At 40.0% G+C, this 21,157-nt stretch overlaps 1 protein-coding gene across 2 annotated transcripts in view; it reads right to left on the bottom strand.

Moving 5' to 3' along the window:
- Window positions 1-21,157, bottom strand: part of RNF144B (ring finger protein 144B) — a 306,840-nt gene that overhangs the window by 157,173 nt on the left and 128,510 nt on the right. Inside the window, exon 1 of one of the 2 annotated variants that reach the window (XM_066268307.1) lies at window positions 14,795-14,861. The exons of the other annotated variant lie outside the window; for it this stretch is intronic. Coding sequence (XP_066124404.1) covers window positions 14,795-14,846 — 52 coding nt within the window. The 5' untranslated portion in view covers window positions 14,847-14,861. Of the gene's footprint in view, window positions 1-14,794; window positions 14,862-21,157 lie in introns of those variants that run through there. 2 annotated transcript variants of the gene reach the window in all.

Below are 21,157 nucleotides of genomic sequence, written 5' to 3' on the forward strand. Positions count from 1 at the left end.
TATCCTGGTCTGCGCACAAATAGTGAGCGAGAGTTTCCTCCAAGCGCCACAGGAGTGGGCACCTGCCCATGTTACCAGACAGAGTGGCAGAGCCAGAGGTCTTTAAGGGAGCAGAAGCCTCGCCTGATTATGTTAGCAGCTCTGACTGACTGAGCCTTACCCAGAGCCCTGTGCTGAGTGGGAATAGAGTGGGGAGTTGCCAGCTCTTTGAGCCTCTTACTATCCAGGCAGAGGCAGCAGCAACCCCATAGCTGGATTATCAGGCTACTAATTGAGGAAGGAAAGACTAGGAGAGAGGCTGCAGGAACACGGACTCTCTCACTGTCGGAGCCTATAAATGCTAATGAGCCCCGACTGCCAATGAACTGAAGCACAATACATGACATCACCATAGAGACTTATCAACTGCAAACCTCTACCTGAGCATGCCAAAGGGGCAAAACCCGGGTATAGAGTCACCGACCAGGAAGAGGGAGAGAAAAGAAAAAGCAAGAACATAACCTCTCAAAATCAAGAATAATCTGCAGACTTTATAACCTATCCCATTTTATTATATTTCTTCGTTTGTTTCTCTTATCTTCATTCTTGATTTTTTTTTTCCTCCTCCAATTTGGTCGTTTAACTCTCTGCCAGTCTTACTCTCTTCTCTCCTTGAACTACATTACCCATAAGTGTTACATCTCCCATTATCTTTTCTTTCCTCTTCCTTTCTCTCTATGAGGGTTGCACTCCAAAACCCTTAACTCTCTCTCTCTCTCTCTCCTTTCTTTTTTCTTCTTTTTGTGGTTCCCTCTTTTTTTCTCTCTCTCTCTTTCTTTTCTCCCTCTATATTAGTTTCTTCCTTTCTCCTTTATGTCTCCTCTCATTCAAACCTCAATAACAAACAAATTATCTTATCTGGGACTCAAATTTATGATTGTGGCATTTTGGGGGGTTTTTACTTCACCTTTTTAACTCACTAGCAGTGCTCCCATCCTTGGCTCTCCATTTTATCTAGTTCTTGTTCCACTAAATGCAATAGTAATTTTTTCATTTCTCCCCCCATTTTCCTGTTTCCTTCTTATTCCTCTCATCATAACTCTTAGTCAACCAACACCTGAAAGCAACTCATTTTATTCTTGACCCAAATTTTTTTCCTTATTTGCTTCTTGTGGGTCCACACCCCCTTTTTTTCTTTTCTTTTCTTTTCTTTTTTTTTTTTGCCCCTTTATTACTTCTCCCCAACTCAGGCCCACCATTAAAGGCATTGTTTGTTCTATTTAGTACAATATAATTCACAGTTCACCACAAGATTTTCTCAAGAAAGAGGGGAGAGGAGAGGAGAGGAAAAAAGAAGAGGGGGGAATAATTTATTTTTTTAATTTTTATTTTATTTTACTTATTTAATTATTAATTTTTTAAAAAAACAACTCTTCAATTTTTTATTTTTTTAACTTTTTATTCTTTATTAAATCTCATTAGTACTATCAACAAAACCACCCTCAGATGGCATTAAGGAAGAGAAAATCAAATATCATGGATACAAAAGAAAGAGAGGTAACACAGATAGATAAGGAAAAATCTATGGAGAAAAAATTTAATATAGTGGAAACCTTGGAGTTAAACAACAGAGAATTTAAAATAGAAACCCTAAAAATCCTCAGAGATATACAAGAAAAGACAGAAAGGCAATTTAGGGAGCTCAAAAAACAACTCAATGAACACAAAGAATATATGTCCAAGGAAATTGAAACTATAAAAACAAATCAAACAGAGATGAAAAATTCAATTCACCAGCTGAAAAACGAGGTAACAACCTTAGCTAATAGAACAGGTCAGATAGAAGAGAGGATTAATGAAATAGAAGACAAGCAACTTGAGGAATAACAGAGAGAAAAAGAAAGAGACTCAAAAATTTTAAAAAAATGAGATAGCCCTACAGGAATTCTCTGACTCCATCAGAAAGAATAACATAAGAATAATAGGTATATCAGAGGGAGAAGAGAGAGAAAATGAAATGGTGAACATACTCAAACAAATAATAGATGAGAACTTCCTAAGCCTGTGGAAAGAACTAAAGCCTCAAATTCAAAAACCAAACAGAACACCGAGTTTTCTTAACCCCAACAAACCTACTCCAAGGCATATCATAATGAAATTGGCACAAACCAATGGCAAAAAAAAAATTCTCAGGAAGCTAGGGAAAAAAAGAATACAACATATAAAGCAGGGGTCCCCAAACTATGGCCCACGGGCCACATGCGGCCCCCTGAGGCCATTTATCCGGCCCCCGCCTCACTTCCGGAAGGGGCACCTCTTTCATTGGTGGTCAGTGAGAGGAGCATAGTTCCCATTGAAATACTGGTCAATTTCTTGATTTAAATTTACTTGTTCTTTATTTTAAATATTGTATTTATTTCAGTTTTGTCTTTTTACTTTAAAATAAGATGTGTGCAGTGTGCATCGGGATTTGTTCATAGTTTTTATTTACAGTCCGGCCCTCCAACCGTCTGAGGGACAGTGAACTGGCCCCCTGTGAAAAAAGTTTGGGGACCCCTGATATAAAGGAAGGCCCATTAGATTATCATTGGATTTCTCAGCAGAAACTCTACAAGCTAGAAGAGAGAGGACACCAATATTTAGTCCTGAAAGAGAGGAACTTTCAGCCACGAATACTATACCCATCAAAGCTATCCTTCAAATATGAAGGAGAAATAAAAACATTCACAGATACAGAAAAAATGAGGGAATTTATCATCAGAAAAAAACCCACTCCAGGAATTACTAAAGGGGGTTCTCCAATCAGATACAAAAAAATAAAAAACAAAGACACAAGTAAAAGCTCTAAGAAGAACACAATAAAACCAAATTTAAACTGTGACAACAACAAAAAGAAAAGGGGGAGAGGATGGAGATTAACAGTAGCAAAGGACGATGGAGTGCAAAAGTACTCAAAAAATAGTGCACTACAATGAACAGGGTAGGAACCCTTTTCATTACTTAAAGGTAACCACCATTGAAGAAACCACCACAGAAGCACATGATTTAAAAAAAGATAGCAACAGAGGAAAGATGTGTGGAATACAACCAAATAAAAACAAAAGATAGAAAAACGAAAGAGAAGGACCAAACAAGACACAAAACTAACAGAAAGCAAGATATAAAATGGCAATAGGGAACTGACACGTGTCAATAATTACACTAAATGTAAGTGGATTAAACTCACCAATAAAAAGGCACAGAGTAGCAGAATGGATTAAAAAAGAAAATCCAACTGTATGCTGCCTACAAGAAACTCATCTACGTAACAAGGATAAAAACAAATTCAAAGTGAAAGGCTGGAAAACAATACTCCAAGCAAATAACATCCAAAAAAAAGCAGGCGTTGCAATACTCATATCTGATAATGCTGATTACAAGACAGCAAAAGTACTCAGTGACAAAAATGGCCATTTCATAATGGCTAAGGGGACACGGAATCAAGAAGACATAACAATTCTTAATATATATGCACCAAACCAAGGAGCACCAAAATATATGACAGCTACTTATTGACCTTAAAACAAAAACTGACAAAAATACAATCATACTTGGAGACCTCAATACACTGCTGACAGCTCTAGATCGGTCATCCAAACAGAGAATCAACAAAGATATAGTGGCCTTAAACAAAACACTAGAACACCTGGATATGATAGACATCTACAGGACATTTCATCGCAAAGTGACTGAGTATACTTTTTTCTCCAGTGTACATGGATCATTCTCAAGAATTGACCATATGTTGGGCCACAAAAACAACATCAGCAAATTCAGAAAAATCGAAGTTGTACCACCAAGCATATTTTCTGATCATAAAGCCTTGAAACTAGAATTCAACTGCAAAAAAGAGAAAAAAAATCCCACAAAAATGTGGAAACTAAACCACATACTTTTAAAAAATGAATGGGTCAAAGAAGAAATAAGCGCAGAGATCAAAAGATATATACAGACAAATGAAAATGACAAGACGACATATCAGAACCTATGGGATGCAGCAAAAGCAATGATAAGAGGGAAGTTCATATCACTTCAGGCCTATATGAACAAACAAGAGAGAGCCCAAGTGAACCACTTAACTTCACACCTTAAGCAACTAGAAAAAGAAGAACAAAGACAACCCAAAACCAGCCGAAGAAAGGAGATAATAAAAATCAGAGCAGAAATAAATGAATTAGAAAACAGAAAAACTATAGAAAAAATTAATAGAACAAGGAGCTGGTTCTTTGGAAAGATCAACAAAATTGACAAACCCTTGGCAAGACTCACCAAGGAAAAAAGAGAAAGAACTTATATAAACAAAATCCAAAATGAAAGAGGAGAAATCACCACGGACACCATAGATATACAAAGAATTATTGTAGAATACTATGAAAAACTTTATGCCACTAAATTCAACAACCTAGAAGAAATGGATAAATTCCTAGAACAATACAACCTTCCTAGACTGAGTCATGAAGAAGCAGAAAGTCTAAACAGACCTATTAGTACAGAAGAAATAGAAAAAAACATTAAAAACCTCCCCAAAAATAGAAGTCCAGGCCCAGATGGCTATACCAGCAAATTTTATCAAACATTCAAAGAAGACTTGGTTCCTATTCTACTCAAAGTCTTCCAAAAAATTGAAGAAAAAGCAATACTTGCAAACACATTTTATGAGGCCAACATAATCCTCATACCAAAACCAGGCAAGGATGGCACAAAAAAAGAAAACTACAGACCAATATCTCTAATGAATACAGATGCTAAAATACTAAACAAAATACTAGCAAATCGAATAAAACAACATATTAAAAAAATAATACACCATGATCAAGTGGGATTCATCCCAGAATCTCAAGGAAGGTTCAACATACGTACAACGGTTAATGTAATACACCATATCAACAAAACAAAAAACAAAAACCACATGATCTTATCAATAGACGCAGAAAAGGCTTTTGATAAAATACAACACAATTTTATGTTTAAGACTCTCAACAAAATGGGTATAGAAGGAAAATATCTCAACATGATAAAGGCCATATATGATAAACCATCAGCTAACATCATATTAAATGGCACTAAACTGAAGGCTTTCCCCCTTAAATCAGGAACAAGACAGGGTTGTCCACTCTCTCCACTCTTATTTAATGTGATACTAGAGGTTCTCGCCAGAGCAATCAGACAAGACAAAGAAATAAAAGGCATCCATATCGGAAAAGAAGAAGTAAAGGTATCACTTTTTGCAGATGATATGATCCTATACATCAAAAACCCCAAAGAATCCACAAAAAGACTACTAGAAACAATAAGCCAATACAGTAAGGTCGCAGGATACAAAATTAACATACAGAAGTCAGTAGCCTACAATGAGACATTTGAGAATGAACTCAAAAGAATAATCTCCTTCACGATTGCAACAAAAAAAATAAAATACCTAGGAATAAACATAACAAAGAATGTAAAGGACTTATATAATGAAAACTATAAACCATTGTTAAGGGAAATCGAAAAAGATATAATGAGATGGAAGAATATTCCTTGTTCTTGGTTAGGAAGAATAAATATAATCAAGATGGCCATATTACCCAAAGCAATATACAAATTTAATGCAATTCCCATCAAAATTCCAATGACATTTTTTAAAGAAATGGAGCAAAAAATCATCAGATTTATATGGAACTATAAAAAACCCTGAATAGCCAAAGCAATCCTAAAGAAAAAGAATGAAGCTGGGAGCATTACAATACCTGATTTCAAACTATATTATAAGGCCACAATAATCAAAACAGCATGGTATTGGCAGAAAAATAAACACTCAGACCAATGGAACAGAATAGAAAACCCAGAAATAAAACCACATATATATAGTCAAATAATTTTTGATAAAGGGGCCAACAACACACAATGGAGAAAAGAAAGCCTCTTCAATAAATGGTGCTGGGAAAACTGGAAAGCCACATGCAAAAGAATGAAACTCAACTACAGTTTGTCCCCCTGTACTAAAATTAACTCAAAATGGATCAAAGATCTAAACATAAGACCTGAAACAATTAAGTACATAGAAGAAGACATAGGTACTAAACTCATGGACCTGGGTTTTAAAGAGCATTTTATGAATTTGACTCCAAAGGCAAGAGAAGTGAAGGCAAAATTTAATGAATGGGACTACACCAGACTAAGAATTTTTTGCTCAGCAAGAGAAACTGATAACAAAATAAACAGACAGCCAACTAAATGGGAACTGATATTTTCAAACAACAGCTCAGATAAGGGCCTAATATCCAAAATATACAAAGAACTCATAAAACTCAACAACAAACAAACAAACAATCCAATAAAAAAATGGGAAGAGGACATGAACAGACACTTCTCCCAGGAAGAAATACAAATGGCCAAGAGATATATGAAAAGATGCTCATCTTCTTTAGTTATTAGAGAAATGCAAATCAAAACTGCAATGAGATACCACCTCACCCCTGTTAGATTAGCTATTATTAACAAGACAGGTAATAGCAAATGTTGGAGAGGCTGTGGAGAAAAAGGAACCCTCATACACTGTTGGTGGGAATGTAAAGTAGTCCAACCATTATGGAAGAAAGTATGGTGGTTCCTCAAAAAACTGAAAATAGAACTACCTTATGACTCAGCAATCCCTTTACTGGGTATATACCCCCAAAACTCAGAAACATTGATACATAAAGACACATGCAGCCCCATGTTCATTGCAGCATTGTTCACAGTGGCCAGGAGTTGGAAACAACCAAAAAGGCCATCAATAGATGACTGGATAAAGAAGATGTGGCACATATACACTATGGAATACTACTCAGCCATAAGAAATGATGACATTGAATCATTTACAGCAAAATGGTGGGATCTTGATAATATTATACGAAGTGAAATAAGTAAATCAGAAAAAAAACAGGAACTGCATTATTCCATACGTAGGTAGGACATAAAAGTGAGACTAAGAGACATTGATAAGAGTGTGGTGGTTACGGAGGGAGGGGGGAGAGGGAGAGGGAAAGGGGGAGGGGAGGGGCACAAAGAAAACTAGATAGAAGGTGACAGAGGACAATCTGACTTTGGGTAATGGGTATGCAACATAATTGAATGACAAGATAACCGGACATGTTATCTTTGAATATATGTATCCTGATTTATTGATGTCGCCCCATTAAAAAAATTAAATTATTAAAAACAAAAACAAAAACCCAAAGGGCCCTGGCTGGTTGGCTCAGTGGTAGAGCGTCGGCCTGGCATGCAGAAGTCCCGGGTTCAATTCCCAGCCAGGGCACACAGGAGAAGCGCCCATCTGCTTCTCCACCCCTCCCCCTTTCCTTCCTCTCTGTCTCTCTCTTCCCCTCCTGCAGCCGAGGCTCTATTGGAGCAAAGATTGTCCGGGCGCTGGGGATGGCTCCTTGGCCTCTGCCCCAGGTGCTGGAGTGGCTCTGGTCACAACAGAGCGACGCCCTAGAGGGGCAGAGCACCGCCCCCTGGTGGGCAGAGCGTCGCCCCCTGGTGGGCGTGCCAGGTGGATCCAGGTCGGGCACATGCGGGAGTCTGTCTGACTGCCTCCCCATTTCCAGCTTCAGAAAGATACAAAAAAAAAAAAAAAAAAAAGATTCTGAACAACTGTGGACTTCTCAGTAATGTATAAATAGTAACATTAATACTAAAGTTAATGATTTAAAACAGATTATGATTGTGTTAAGAGATCAAATTGTTAGCCTGCAAAGACAAATTAAGCTAAGATGTGATTAGAATGTAACTACTTTTTGTGTTACCCCTATTTCTTAAAATCATACTTATTTCCCTTAGGAAAATGTTAAAAAGCATGTTAAATCATGATAATGTAACTAAAGAAATAATTAAATTACAAAGACATATTCATGAAGCTTTTCAAAGAAAATTAGAAATTCTGACATGTCAACCTATATTGAAGGGATTAATGGATAATTTATCACAATTAAATCCTATTAAATATATTAAAGGATTTTGGGAATCCACTGTAGGACTTTTTATAATAATATTAATTCTATGTTTCCTTTTATATGTAGTCTGTCAACAAATCAAAGCAAAAGAAATAAAGGATGAACGACAGAAGGCTGTGTTTTCTGTGGTGCTTCATAACATTCAGCATAAACAAAAAGGGGGAAATGTAGTGGAATAACCCATTGCATGGCCTTGGATGGGAACACAGCCAACAAGAAAAGAATGTTTTGCCAAGAAAGTTGTTTTGTGACTTGAAGGCGGGTCACTGAAACAGGTCTATGTGACTGAAGGCAGTTGCTGGGCTTTTCTCAGTAAAACATTCTCATAAGATTTCTGTACTTTTCAAGGTTATCCCTTAAGATAAAGAGAGGAATGTTGTGGGATCCATAGAAGCAATAGCAATTAATGCCTTCTAATATTATGTTGTTACTAAGCTATCTTGCAGGTGCACTCTATGTATCTTTAAGTAAAAGTTACTCTTGATGTTATGCCAATTTCTCAGTAAACAAGCTTTTTGAAGTCTTGTGAATAAAACTAGGACACTGCATGAACTTGGGGCCATTTGCCTGAGCGAGCGGTGGTCCTTTGCTAGTCCTTGATGATTTCGTCTGCTGATCTCTCTCTCTGCACCCCCGACTCACAACAACACCCCTCCTTTTCAATGGCCTTCCTGGAATTCCCTAAATAACGTCTGTCTATGTACATCTTACTGATTAAAACTTAATTGTGTGGACTCATTGGGATGTAACTGAGGCTGGGAAGTATAGTTTGGATGGGGTTAAAGTTCTTGCTAAAGGAGAGTTGAAAATGGGATTCAGAAGGGCAGCTAGTAGTCTGCCACAGGTGGAGAAATCAGCAGCATAGCTCTATCTCCACACCATCTTGCTCTCTTCCTTGAATCAACCTTGTTGTTATGTGGGGTCCCAAATTGTCCCTGGCCTTAGAAAACAGGTATGACATGAGACATGAAGTTTTTTGACACCATTATCTTCTGTGTGGTTGAATAAGCTGAAGATGCCAAACCACATACATTGAGAAGATCTGTTGTCTATAAAGTCACAACGAACTCAGCTTCAAAAACTGGGCTCAGAATCAAGGAATATTCATTCAGTACCTACCCCTTCTGGGCAAGATGTGCATAAAACCCAGTCTTTTTTAACATAAGAATAGAGACAGACATGCTGATACATCACACTGAGCAGCAGGTATACAAAGAGGAAGTCACCATTGTAATATAAATCACCCAATTTTTTCTGTGTTTGATCCTCAGGTCATTCTTATAGACTTTGTATGTGAATTAAGCAGTTAAAGCAAGATGCTTTTCAATAATGGACAGAGCCATCAGATTACTACAAACGTCTTATTTTTGTGTCCCATACCTTCTTTATGAATTTTGTTCTGACACTTCTCTCCTCCCTCACTCTTTCAGGTGTCCAGGGATCTCAGGTGGCCCCACCTCCAACTGCCAGTCTCAAACTATCCTAGAGGAGGTACACTATTGCCTCATGGCAGTGACCAGAGCGGTAGTAAGATAAACTAAAGAACATGGCTAGTAAAAATGTGCCCCTAAAACTCCCTGAAGGGGCGTTATGGGTTGAACAGCGTCTTCCCAAAATTCCTATGTTGCAGTCCTAACACTGCCAGAACCTCAGAATATGAATGTATTTAAAGATAGTGTCTTTGAAGAGGTGATTAAGTTAAAGTGAAGTCATTAGGGTGGGTCCTAATCCAATAATACTAGTGTCCTAACAAAAAGAGGAGAATAGAACATAAGTCCAGAAGGGAGACCATGTGAGGACACAGAAAGAAGATGGCCCTCAACAAGCCAAGGACAGAGGCCTCAAAAGAATTCAACCCTGGTGACAATTTTGATCTCAGACTTCCAGCCTCTAGGACTGTGAAAAAATAAATTTGTTGTTTAAGCCACCCAATCTGTAGCACTTTGTCATAACAACTCTAGCAAACAAATACAAGGAGTCACTAAATATTTCAAATGGCACCAATTTTAAAATTGGTGGGAAGCATCATTGAACTCATACCAGTTAAGCAGTTACCACCTTTATGTGAGCACAGACCTAGACTCCAGTTAACCGTAAAAGCTATTTCTAGTAGGCATCAAAAAAGATCTATAATTTGAGTGACAAAATAAAGTTGTGTTGGATTATAACACAAACTATAAAACAGGCGTTTAGGAGTTTATACTTATATAAATAAATGATGGAGAACTGACCAATCTCCTAGAAGAATTCTAAATAATTGATGTTGATACTCTACATTCAAGCATAACTCTCCAATTCTTCAACGTGACTTCATTCTAGAGAATACTGCAGGGAAAGGGGGAGAGCAGGGTAAAGTGAGGAAACCTGACAAACACTCTTCAGCCAGGTGATCAAGGCCAATATCAACCATGTCAAGTCATGAGGATAGTATGTAGTTGTCCTCCTGAGAACCTATGATCCTGGCCTAATCATGAGGAAAACATCAGACAAATCCCAATTGAAGGACACTCAAAATACCTGACTCTATTCCTCAACACTATGTCATCAAAAACAAGAAGAGTCTGAGGAACTTAGCCAAGAGGAGCCTAAGGAGAGCTGATGATTAAACACAACATGGTATTGTAGATGGGATCCTGGGAAAGAAAAAGGACATTAGGTAAAAACTAAGAAAGTCTGAACAAAGTATGGGCTTCAGTTCACTTAAAAATGATTACAATAAGCCCTATCCAGTTGTCTCAGTGGATAGAGCGTGGGCCCGCCATATGGACATCCTGGATTTAATCCCCAGTTAGGACGTGTAAGAGAAGCAACCATCTGCTTCTCTCCTCCAACCTTTCCTCCTTCTCTCCACCTTCTCCTCAGGCAGCCAGTGTCTTGGTTGGTCCAAGCATCAGCCTCAGGCACTGAGGATAGCTCCACTGATTTGAGCATCAGCCCCAGACAGGGTTGCCAGGTGGATCCCAGTTGGGGTGCATGCAGGAGTCTGCCTCTATCTCCCCTCCTCTCACTTAAAAAAATTATTGTAATAATCTAGATAATATATATTATACAAATTATATATCTATATAAATGTATCCTATATAATCTCAACAAGTAAGGCTCCTTTCTTCACCACCACAAAGGCTCTCAGAAGCTGCTGCAGGTCTGGCTGGCTGCCAAGCAGCTGGAGGAAGCTGCTCATAACAGCTGGAAGGGAGACAGTTCACCATCAGGCACATGCCAGAATGGAACTGCAGTTATCGGAGGCAACTTGTAGCAGGTGTGGGTGCTGAAATTAGAAGGCAGTACACAACAAAAAGGGAGATTACTGGAAGAAGGCCAACCCACCACCCATTCACTGATATTCACTCGGTAAATTCGCCTCTGCTCAGGGTCAGCTTTCAGCCTTAGAGGTTCAGCAACTATTTCATTAGTATCTCACAGAGGCTCACTCATACTAACGAAGCATCAGTGAATATGATATAGAAAAACAGAATGCCACATTGTCAGGCAAAGCTGACACATTAGGCCTGGTGAGGTGAGGCCTCTGAGTCTCCATTTCTAACAAGCTCTCAGGTGATGCCAATCTTGCTGATCCATGGACCATACTTTACATAGCAAGGGTCCAGACAAGTTACATGGAAAACAAAGTATAGAGTTTAATGGTGACCTGAATATGAATTACATCACAGGAGCAGTTGAACACCTGTTTAAATGTCATCAGGCTTTGATTGCCTGATGCATCCATCTCCCACTACCAGCACTCAGTGATGGCATTATCCTTGGCAGGTCACCCCTTCCCCTGGACAGGGTTCCCATGGGTACCGCCAATATGCAGCTCCAGGGACTCTTCCTATGTTGCTTCCACACTTAATCTCCTCCCACCTGCAGTGGGAGTAACAGATTCATATATATATACACACATACATATATACATATATATACATGCCTTCAATTAGTTTATGAGCTGGTTTTGCAGAGCAAGGAGTCACTCCCTCCAAGAGGACCTGATAAATCTCTACACTGACCTAGTGCTTATAAACGTCCTAGATTAGCTCTCAGCAAAATCATTATTTTCCTTTAGTCTTAATGAAAAAGAAGAAATGCTACATTTATGCTGCTGCCACAGTAGAGAGGATTCTTATGTCTAAACTATTTATGGAGCCCCAATGGAGAGCCAAACACGGGGTCAGCCTGGGATGCAGTGGTGAGCAAAAGCAGACGAGACGCTGGCTCTGATTTCAGAGAAGCTGCATGCTTTCTGTCTTTAGGATGGCTACATAAACATTTACTCTTAAACACTGTCTACTTTCCCCTTTCAGTCCATCTTCGGTGGACTCTTGGTGTAACAGCCTTGAGAACACAGGCACACTGTGCTGAACTGCACCTGCTCAACCAGTCTCAGTTCCACAGCAATTCCCTGGTGTCATCAGCTCACCTGTTATGCGCATATGACTGTGCAAAAGCTGAAAAGCAATTCCCAGAAAATTCTGCCAGGTCAAATCATACCATAAGAAAAATTAGACCACTATCTAGAAACCCTATGCCTATTAAAGCAGAGTAAGTATGAATTTATATACAGTACATGAAGAAGCATGTTTCTAACAGATTGGTTTAGCTAGAAAGAAAATAATTTTGTTTCATTTATTCAGCCACTTTCACATATGCCTACTAAGGGAAAACACTGTTCAGTGGGTAGTTCTCAAAGTCTAGCATGCAGATGAATCACCTGGCAAATCTGTTTAGAATGCAGAATCCAGGGTCCCCCTCCTCCAATTCTATCCCTACTATCAGAGAGTGGGGTTCAGCAGGCTGGGGATGGGCTTATTAAACTGCATTTTTAGCACAGATCCCAACTGATTCTGAGAAATAGTAACTTAACCCTTTGAGTAGTGAGTTTTTTTCATGCTCACTGACCCCCCGGGAGTGAGGTGTTTTTTTTTTTCAAAAAATTAAATTAGGCCCTGGCCGGTTGGCTCAGTGGTAGAGCATTGGCCTGGCGTGCAGGAGTCCCGGGTTTGATTCCCAGCCAGGGCACACAGGAGAAGCACCCATCTGCTTCTCCACCCCTCCCCTCCTCCTTCCTCTCTGTCTCTCTCTTCCCCTCCTTCAGCCAAGGCTCCATTGGAGCAAAGTTGGCCCGGGCACTGAGGATGGCTTTGTGGCCTCTGCCTCAGGCGCTAGAATGGCTCTGGTTGCAACACAGCGATGCCCCAGATGGGCAGAGCATCGCCCCCTGGTGGGCGTGCCAGCTGGATCCCGGTCGGGTGCATGCAGGGAGTCTGTCTGACTGCCTCCCCGTTTCCAACTTCAGAAAAATACCAAAAAAAAAAAAAATGAAATTAGTTCCAGTTACAGTTTTATTAACTTAAAATCATTTTTGTTTGATAACCAATTTATGGAAACAAGAAGAATATACATTTACCTTTTTTTAATGTTGCCTTACACATTTTTTAAGTAAATCAATCTTACTCTGGATGGTCAGGAGGCACAAGGATGTACATGAATGTTCATACTACTCAAAGGGTTAATTCTGATTCTATTTTAGTGGATTTCAACTTTGGTTCACACTACATTTCTTTGCAAAGCATTCAAAAAAAAGAGTGTTCATGCCTGTACACCATGACCCCAAAACAATCAAATCAAGGCATCAAGGGCATGACGTCCAGTCAGTCCTTAGAGTTCTCAAGCTTCCCAGGTGATGGAGGCTTAGTGTTTCTAGGTGTTAGCCAACAGATAGGCCTTCCCTGATTCTGATTCACTAGGTCTGCCCGGGGCAAGGCCTTAGAGTGTGTGTCTAACTAGAGTTTGAGAAATGTGTCTATCTTACTTAGCTGAGTCAGACACTGCCATCTCCAGCAGCAAGGTTGTTCCAATGGACCTTTGGACCCTTTTTGGAGCCCCCATTCCATGCATTCAGCTCTACTCTGACCTGGATTTTCCCAAAGAGAAAGTGGGAACTTGCTTTACTTTAGGCTGTATGGCAATGATAATCTTGGTAGCCCCACTTCTATTACTAATATAACATGATGTTTCTCACACTTTCTTAGACCTATGTAACAGGCACATGGTCTCACCAGTACTTGATAGATTAACTAATTTAACCTTAACAACAATGTTATGAATATGAACTCTTAGTGCTAACTCCATTAATAAGGAAACTGAGGTAGAGAGGTTAAGCAAACTGTGTTACCCAAAGTCACCTAGACAATGACTCTAGACCCTAACAGTGGGGGACCGGACCATGGTCCACTCTCCTACCCATAACATTGTAACAGTGCTCATCAAACAAGAGTTGAAAAGCCTGCCAACACATTGCTCCCTGCCAGAAAAAGAATACAGGAAAGATGAAGGAAGCTAATGTTTATTGGATCCCCACCATGTGTACCAAATGCCAGGCTAGGAGCTTTGTGTATACAATTTCATCTAGTCCAAGAGTCAGATATTATCCAATTATCATGGGCACGCTGTGCTGCCTTAGTGGTGGAAAGAGCAGTTGCAGATCATTGTAGGAAAGACAAACAAACAAATAAATTAGCCAAAGAAACCTTCCAAGTAGATGTGGCAGGCTGGATACAGCTAGTTCTACAGGTGTGTGGTGGGGGAGGGAAGGCTGAGCAGAGTGACGGGCCAGCTGTGGGAGGGTTCTTGGAGGAGGGGTGCCATGGAGATCTTCGACTGGAGACAAATGCTTCCTGAGGTCTCAGGAAGGGACAAAAGTTTCATTATGACATACTGCTTCTCAGAGCAAAGCTTAACAAGTCAGGACAAAGGGTAGAGGTCCACCCACTCTGAGGAGTGACATGATATGACACTACCTTTCAAGACAAGCCGATGTCTCCCACTTCTGCAGAGAAACAAAGCAGTCATTCCCGTTGTCCTGCCTTAGGCTTCTCCCTGAATAGTGATAAGAAAGAAGAAGTGGGTTGCAAAATCCAATGCCTAGCAGTCCAAGGACATGAAGCATTTGGCAAGCAGCCAAGAGAGGCTGCCTGTGTCTTTAGAGAGAACAGTGGTGAGTAGCTGCTAAGTGCCACCTTTCCCCCATCTCTAACTGTTTAGGGATACTACATTCCCGCTCCCAAGGGTCTGGCTAAGAAGAGCCAGAAGGAAATGTGTTTTGCCTTGAGAGTTCCAGAGGCCCATTGCTATTTTGCCAGGTCACAGGGAACATTAAGCCTTAACTATACGGAGACTCTATGCTGACGAGCTGAGGAAAGGGTCTAGAAGAAACTACAAACTTGGGTACACAGACAGGTTCCAAAGAAGTTGAAAGGCTTGATGGCAAGAAAATCCCCTGCCCCAACAGGACAAGCATCAGGGAGTCACAGCTCTGACCCTAGAACAGGAGCTCTTCAGTCCTTCCACTTGGGCTAGGGGTTGCTCTATGCTCAAAGGCAGTGATTAACTGGAACTGAAAGGCAGGCCAAGTTATGCAAGTGAATCCCACTCATAACTGAAGCAGGAGTGGGAAAGCTAGGCTCTCTGGGAGAGATGTGTCCCCAAACAAGACAGACCAGGAACAGATGAATCAGGTAGGTGAGAGCAGCAGGACCACAGGGGTGAGGAGCGTAGTGGGGAGGCAAAGTGTAATAAATTCTAAAAGAAGGGCCAGTGAACGAAAGGACACATATGCAATGTTTTTACCGAAGACAGTAAGTAGTAAGAGTAATAAGTAAATATTTAAAATCATTCTATACTTCCCTTTTCTATTGAGCTTTTACCATGATTTATCAGCAAATTTGACACAAAAAGCACTGACTTCAACTATGTATGTTATTTCCCCTGGGCCTGTAGCACTGAGCAGACCATCTATATCCAGCAACCCAGAATAATGGTTCAAGGTTTTTCACTTTCTCCCTCCAAGAAGTAATAGCTAACAGCATTTATAATTTAACAGTGTTTCAAGACAGACTGTGCTCACATTTCTTGCCCTTAATACATTCCATTTAAAATCCACACCTCTTGCTCATAATCTCCTTTATGTGCCAAACCAATAATGATTTCTGTGGTGGCAAACAATGCAATACTGCTTGCAACCCACTGAACCTTGAAAGCAGGCAACACCAACCAAATGTTTGGGATGTGCTCAGGCATACCAAAGAAAAAACAAACTTATTTCTAAGAATTTTTTGATGTATGTCCATGAGCAACAAACCTCCAAAAAAAAGAAAAGTTTTTGAAAACACCTATATTGGATTCAGGAAGTCAAGCTTCTCCCACATTGGACAAATCCCTATGAGAGTAACAGCACTGGGCACTTTACAGAGCTCTTTGTCTATGTCTCTCACTTAATTGTCACTGTCACAGTGCAGGGACTTTGTCTAGTTTTTCACTCACTGTGCCTAATATGCTGCTTGGAACATAATAAATTCTTAATAAACATTGGTTAGAAAAATGAAAGTTGCCTGAGGTAAAAAATAAAAACTGTGCATTTATGGCTAAAACCATAAAAAATAACTATATTTGATGATGGTCTCAAAGCAAATACTGACAAGTGTTTCTATATTTACATTCATCTTGCTCTTACACACTTTATTTGGTTGAATGAAAGACACATAAGAGAGCCAATCAATGATGTTCATCTAGAAAACCCTGGTGCATGGTAAGAGAATTCTGGTTGAACACTGCTGTACCTCTGCATATTAAATGTCATGACCTTTCTAAGACTTATTTTTCTCATCTGTATAATGGGATTACCCTATGAGATATTTCTACGAGAATTAAATATGGTTATAATAGCTAACATTTATTAAGTACTTACTATTTGCTAGACACTGTACTAAATTCTTTATATGTATATAATATTTCAAATATATATATATATATGTATTACATAAATACATAATCTCATTTAATTACCCACAATAACCCTATGATTATTCTCTCCCTTCTTTGGATGAAGTAATGGAGGCATTTGGACATTTAGCTACTTGGTTAAAGGTCATACAGGTAGCAAGTACCAAAACCAGAACTGAAATACAGGTCACCGGGCTCCATGGCTGGTGTTCCCAACCTGTATGCTATATTTGTATCTGTGTGCCTGGATTGTCTCTAGGCACAGAAACAGAGTGGTAATTTTGCCTTCCAGGAGAAGCAGGTGGCTGGGATACAGGAAGTACAGAAAGGACACTTACTCAACTGTTCATCCAGATGCTCCTACCTCACCTGCCTCCTTCAGATCTATCCTTAAATATCATCTTCTCAATCATACCCTTTTTTTTCTTTTTCTTTTCTTTTTTCTTTTTTTTCTTTTTTTTTTTTTTTATAGAGACAGAGAGAGGGGCAGATAGGAACAGACAGACAGGAAGGGAGAGAGATGAGAAGCATCAATTCTTCCTTGCAGCAGCTTAGTTGTTCATTGATTGCTTTCTCATATGTGCCTTGATGGGGGAGGAAGGGGACTACAGCAGAGTGAATGATCCCTTACTCAAGCCAGTAACCTTGAGCTCAAGCCAGCAACCATGGGATCATGTCCACGAACCCACACTCAAGCCAGTGACCCTGCACTCTAGCTAGTGAGCTCATGCTCATGCAAGATGAGCCTGTGCTCAAGCCAGGTACCTCGAGGTTTCAAACATGGGTCCTCTGCATCCCAGTCCACCAGTCTGCTCTATCCACTGTACCACCTTCTGGTGAGGCTCCACCATTCCCTTTAAAAACCTGTAATCCTTTTTCTCATAGCACATATTCCCATCTGATGACACACTAGTTTACTTGAGTATCATCCATTTACTCACCCCAGTCCCTTAGAGCAGTGGTCCCCAACCTTTTTTGGGCCACAGACCGGTTTAATGTCAGAAAATATTTTCATGGACCAGCCTTTAGGGTGGGACGGATAAATGTATCACGTGACCGAGACAAGTGTCAAAAGTGAGTCTTACAAGATAACCTAGACATGTTTTCTTTGATTATATGTACCCTGAAATATTAATGTCATCCCATTAACATTAATAAAAATTTATTTTAAAAAAAAAAGTGAGTCTTAGATGGATGTAACAGAGGGAATCTGGTCATTTTTTAAAAATAAAACATCGTTCAGACTTAAATATAAATAAAACTGAAATAATGTACGTCATTTATTCTTTCTCTGCAGACCGGTACCAAATGGCCCACAGACTGGTACCGGTCTGTGGCCCAGGGGTTGGGGACCACTGCCTTAGAGTGTTAGCTCCATGAGGGCTGGAATGTTTGTCTCTTCAGTTCACTGATGTTTCCCTAGCACCTGGAAGAGTGGATCCTCATTTAATTGTTTTAATTGTTAAATGAATGAATTGACTGTGGCCTATGAAATCCTCCTAAATTGACATTTTGAAATTCTTAATTTAATATGCATCATATTTATTTCACAGGGCCTGCTTTGCTTTAGGAAAATATGCAGAGTGACCTATACAGTATTTCAAGGAAGCAAGAAAATCTATTTGTGAAAGTGTCACAATAGCCCTGGCCGGGTAGCTCAGTTGGTTAGCATCGTCCCCATGTGCCATGGTTGTGGGTTCATTCCCCAGTTAGGACACACACAATGAATGCACAAGCAATGAATGCACAACTAAGCGGAACAACAAATTGATGCTTCTTTCTTTCTCTCTGCTGCCCCACCACCCTTACTCTCTCTCTGTCTAAAAAATCAATTAAGAAAAAGTATCACAATAAGTAAAAGTCAACCTTTACAAAATCTGTTTTTGGGGTTTCTCTTCTAAAAATGTTTTACATTGTAAAAAGGGGTGTGTGGCAGTAGGCTTGCTCATTTGACCCAACCTGGTGAAGTAGAAAGACCATGGAAGTTGAATTCAGACTTATGGGTTCCCATGTGTACGGCCAGTGGCTGTCACTGTGGCCAGGCAGGTTCAGGTTCCTGTTGGATTTGAGCAGATGATAAATGAACTGTGGAGCCAGAAAATGGTGGGCCACTCCGTTTATTAAAGTCTCGTAATGGTGGACGAGCAAACAGGCAGGGAAGACCGCTCCCAAGCCTCTCAGCACTCCAGACTCCCCTGACTGATTCTCCAGATTCTGGACTCACAGGCCCCACCAGCCTCAGCACTCCCCAGCCAAACAGGCCTGACGGAAATCTACAGGCTCCCCAGCCCTTCCGCACTCTCTCCCTCTCTCTCTCTCTCTCTCCCTTTCTCTCTCTGCACTCTCCAGCAAAACAGGTGTGGGGGAGAGAAAACTTCTCCAGCAAACAACAGTAAACAAATGCCCCTCCCAAGCAGGAAGACAATCCACAATTTGCCTCCCTGAGGGCAAGCACCACAGCCTTCCACAGACCACACACACACACACACACACACACACACACACACACACACACACACGCTGCTGCCCCGCACCAATGCAAAATACAAGTGAGCAAACCTAACTCACTTGTTTCACACGTGAAACACATTGGTTTGCCCAACACCATGTCAACATTAAGTTATGTAACCTTCCTACACCTCAATTTCCTAATCTATAAAAAGTTGATAATTATAACATGCTAACTTCATAAACATGTTGTGAGACTTATATTGGTTTAAGTATGAGTGAAGCACTTGGTAAACTGTTAAAATGTAATCATATGCTAACAGAGTGTAAATTCCTGGAAGGAATACAATAAATGTTTCAAAGTTACCACCAAAATATCTAGTAAAAATCCAGTAAAATGTAAAGAACAGAAGAGAAAGGCAAATTTGGTAGAAAGTATAAACTTTTAAAAGGTCATTTAAAAAATTAATGCCAGTTTACATCAGTTTTATATTTTTAAGCTTAGTGAAGCAAGTCTGTAACACACCTACAAAAAATAGAGTGCTTTGGGTGCCAGTAGGAAGAATGTAAGAATTTCCAGAAAGGGGGTAAACATTTTTAATACAGCACATTCTTTCAAATAACAACCCCAAGAAGCCACCCAGAAAAGCTCAACTGAAACTAGCATTTCTTTAATTTCAAAAAAGAAGCATTAACTTCCTGGTTGGTTGGGCGGGCGGGGGAGCGGGGGGGGGGGGGGGCGATGAGTGCAAAATCAAAATTCTTTTGCTGTCTTTTCTTCCCATTTATAAAAGCTTAAGCCACAATCTGCTAGGCCATTCACATAAAGAGTATGGAGGGACTGACAGGTGTTCATAGTCTTTCAATCCTTCTGATTTGCATTAGAAATCAAAGCATGTGAGGACAGAGCAGGTTCAGCTTCTTATTTTATAAAGAAAGAAACTGACACATAGGCAAACTAAATGGTTTTACCAGCCCTTGTAGTCATTCATTAAAATAGACACCAGAGTCTAAATGGTTTATTTAATGTGAAAATTACTTTTTTAAGAAAAATAATAAATTTCCTCCGTAGCCCAAAGAAATTAAATATACTGGATTAATAAATAGCCCAGATCACTGTTTCAGGGTCTTTTTATCAAAGCTCCTACTAAAGCTCTTAATATTGCAATTGGAGTTTTCATATAAGGGAAAGTCAGAGCCTTTTTCTCACTCACAGGTTGAAAATCTTGAGACTTACCATTTTAACATATATTCAAGGTATAAATGTGTACCTCTCTTGGGGTAGTCACTAGATCCATATATGTAAGTGGAAGAACTCATCCAAAATATTTTCTTACCATTTTTATGACCATACATAAAACCACCCCTGTAAATAGGAGGTCAACTTTGGCCCCCTGTCAGAGAGATGCTCCTGCCTCCAACTGAATGCATCATCCCTTTAACCTTCAAATTATTCAGTGATCAGCATCACATATACTGGAAGAGACGCCAATAAATTCAAAGGGAGATGATTTAAGAATAATAAAACTACACAAAGCAAATAATAAAACTATCATCCAGACTAATCATTTCTAAATGTCTGGGTACCATTTTCAATTAAAAGAGTTTTCTAAGACAAATCAGTACTTTGTGTCTGCTATCCAGGCAGAAACTCACACATAAGAATGAGGCTTCACCAAGGCTCCATTGGAGCAAAGATAGCCCAGGCGCTGGGGATGGCTCCTTGGCCTGTGCCCCAGGCGCTAGAGTGGCTCTGGTTGAGGCAGAGCGACGCCCCGGAGGGGCAGCGCATCACCCCCTGGTGGGCAGAGCTTCGCCCCTGGTGGGCGTGCTGGGTGGATCCCGGTCGGGCGCATGCGGGAGTCTGTCTGGCTGTCTCTCCTCGTTTCCAGCTTCAGAAAAAGAAAAGAAAAAAAAAGAATGAGGCTTCAGAA

This window comes from Saccopteryx bilineata, chromosome 3 (genome assembly GCF_036850765.1).
Source record: "Saccopteryx bilineata isolate mSacBil1 chromosome 3, mSacBil1_pri_phased_curated, whole genome shotgun sequence".
NCBI lineage: Eukaryota > Metazoa > Chordata > Mammalia > Chiroptera > Emballonuridae > Saccopteryx > Saccopteryx bilineata.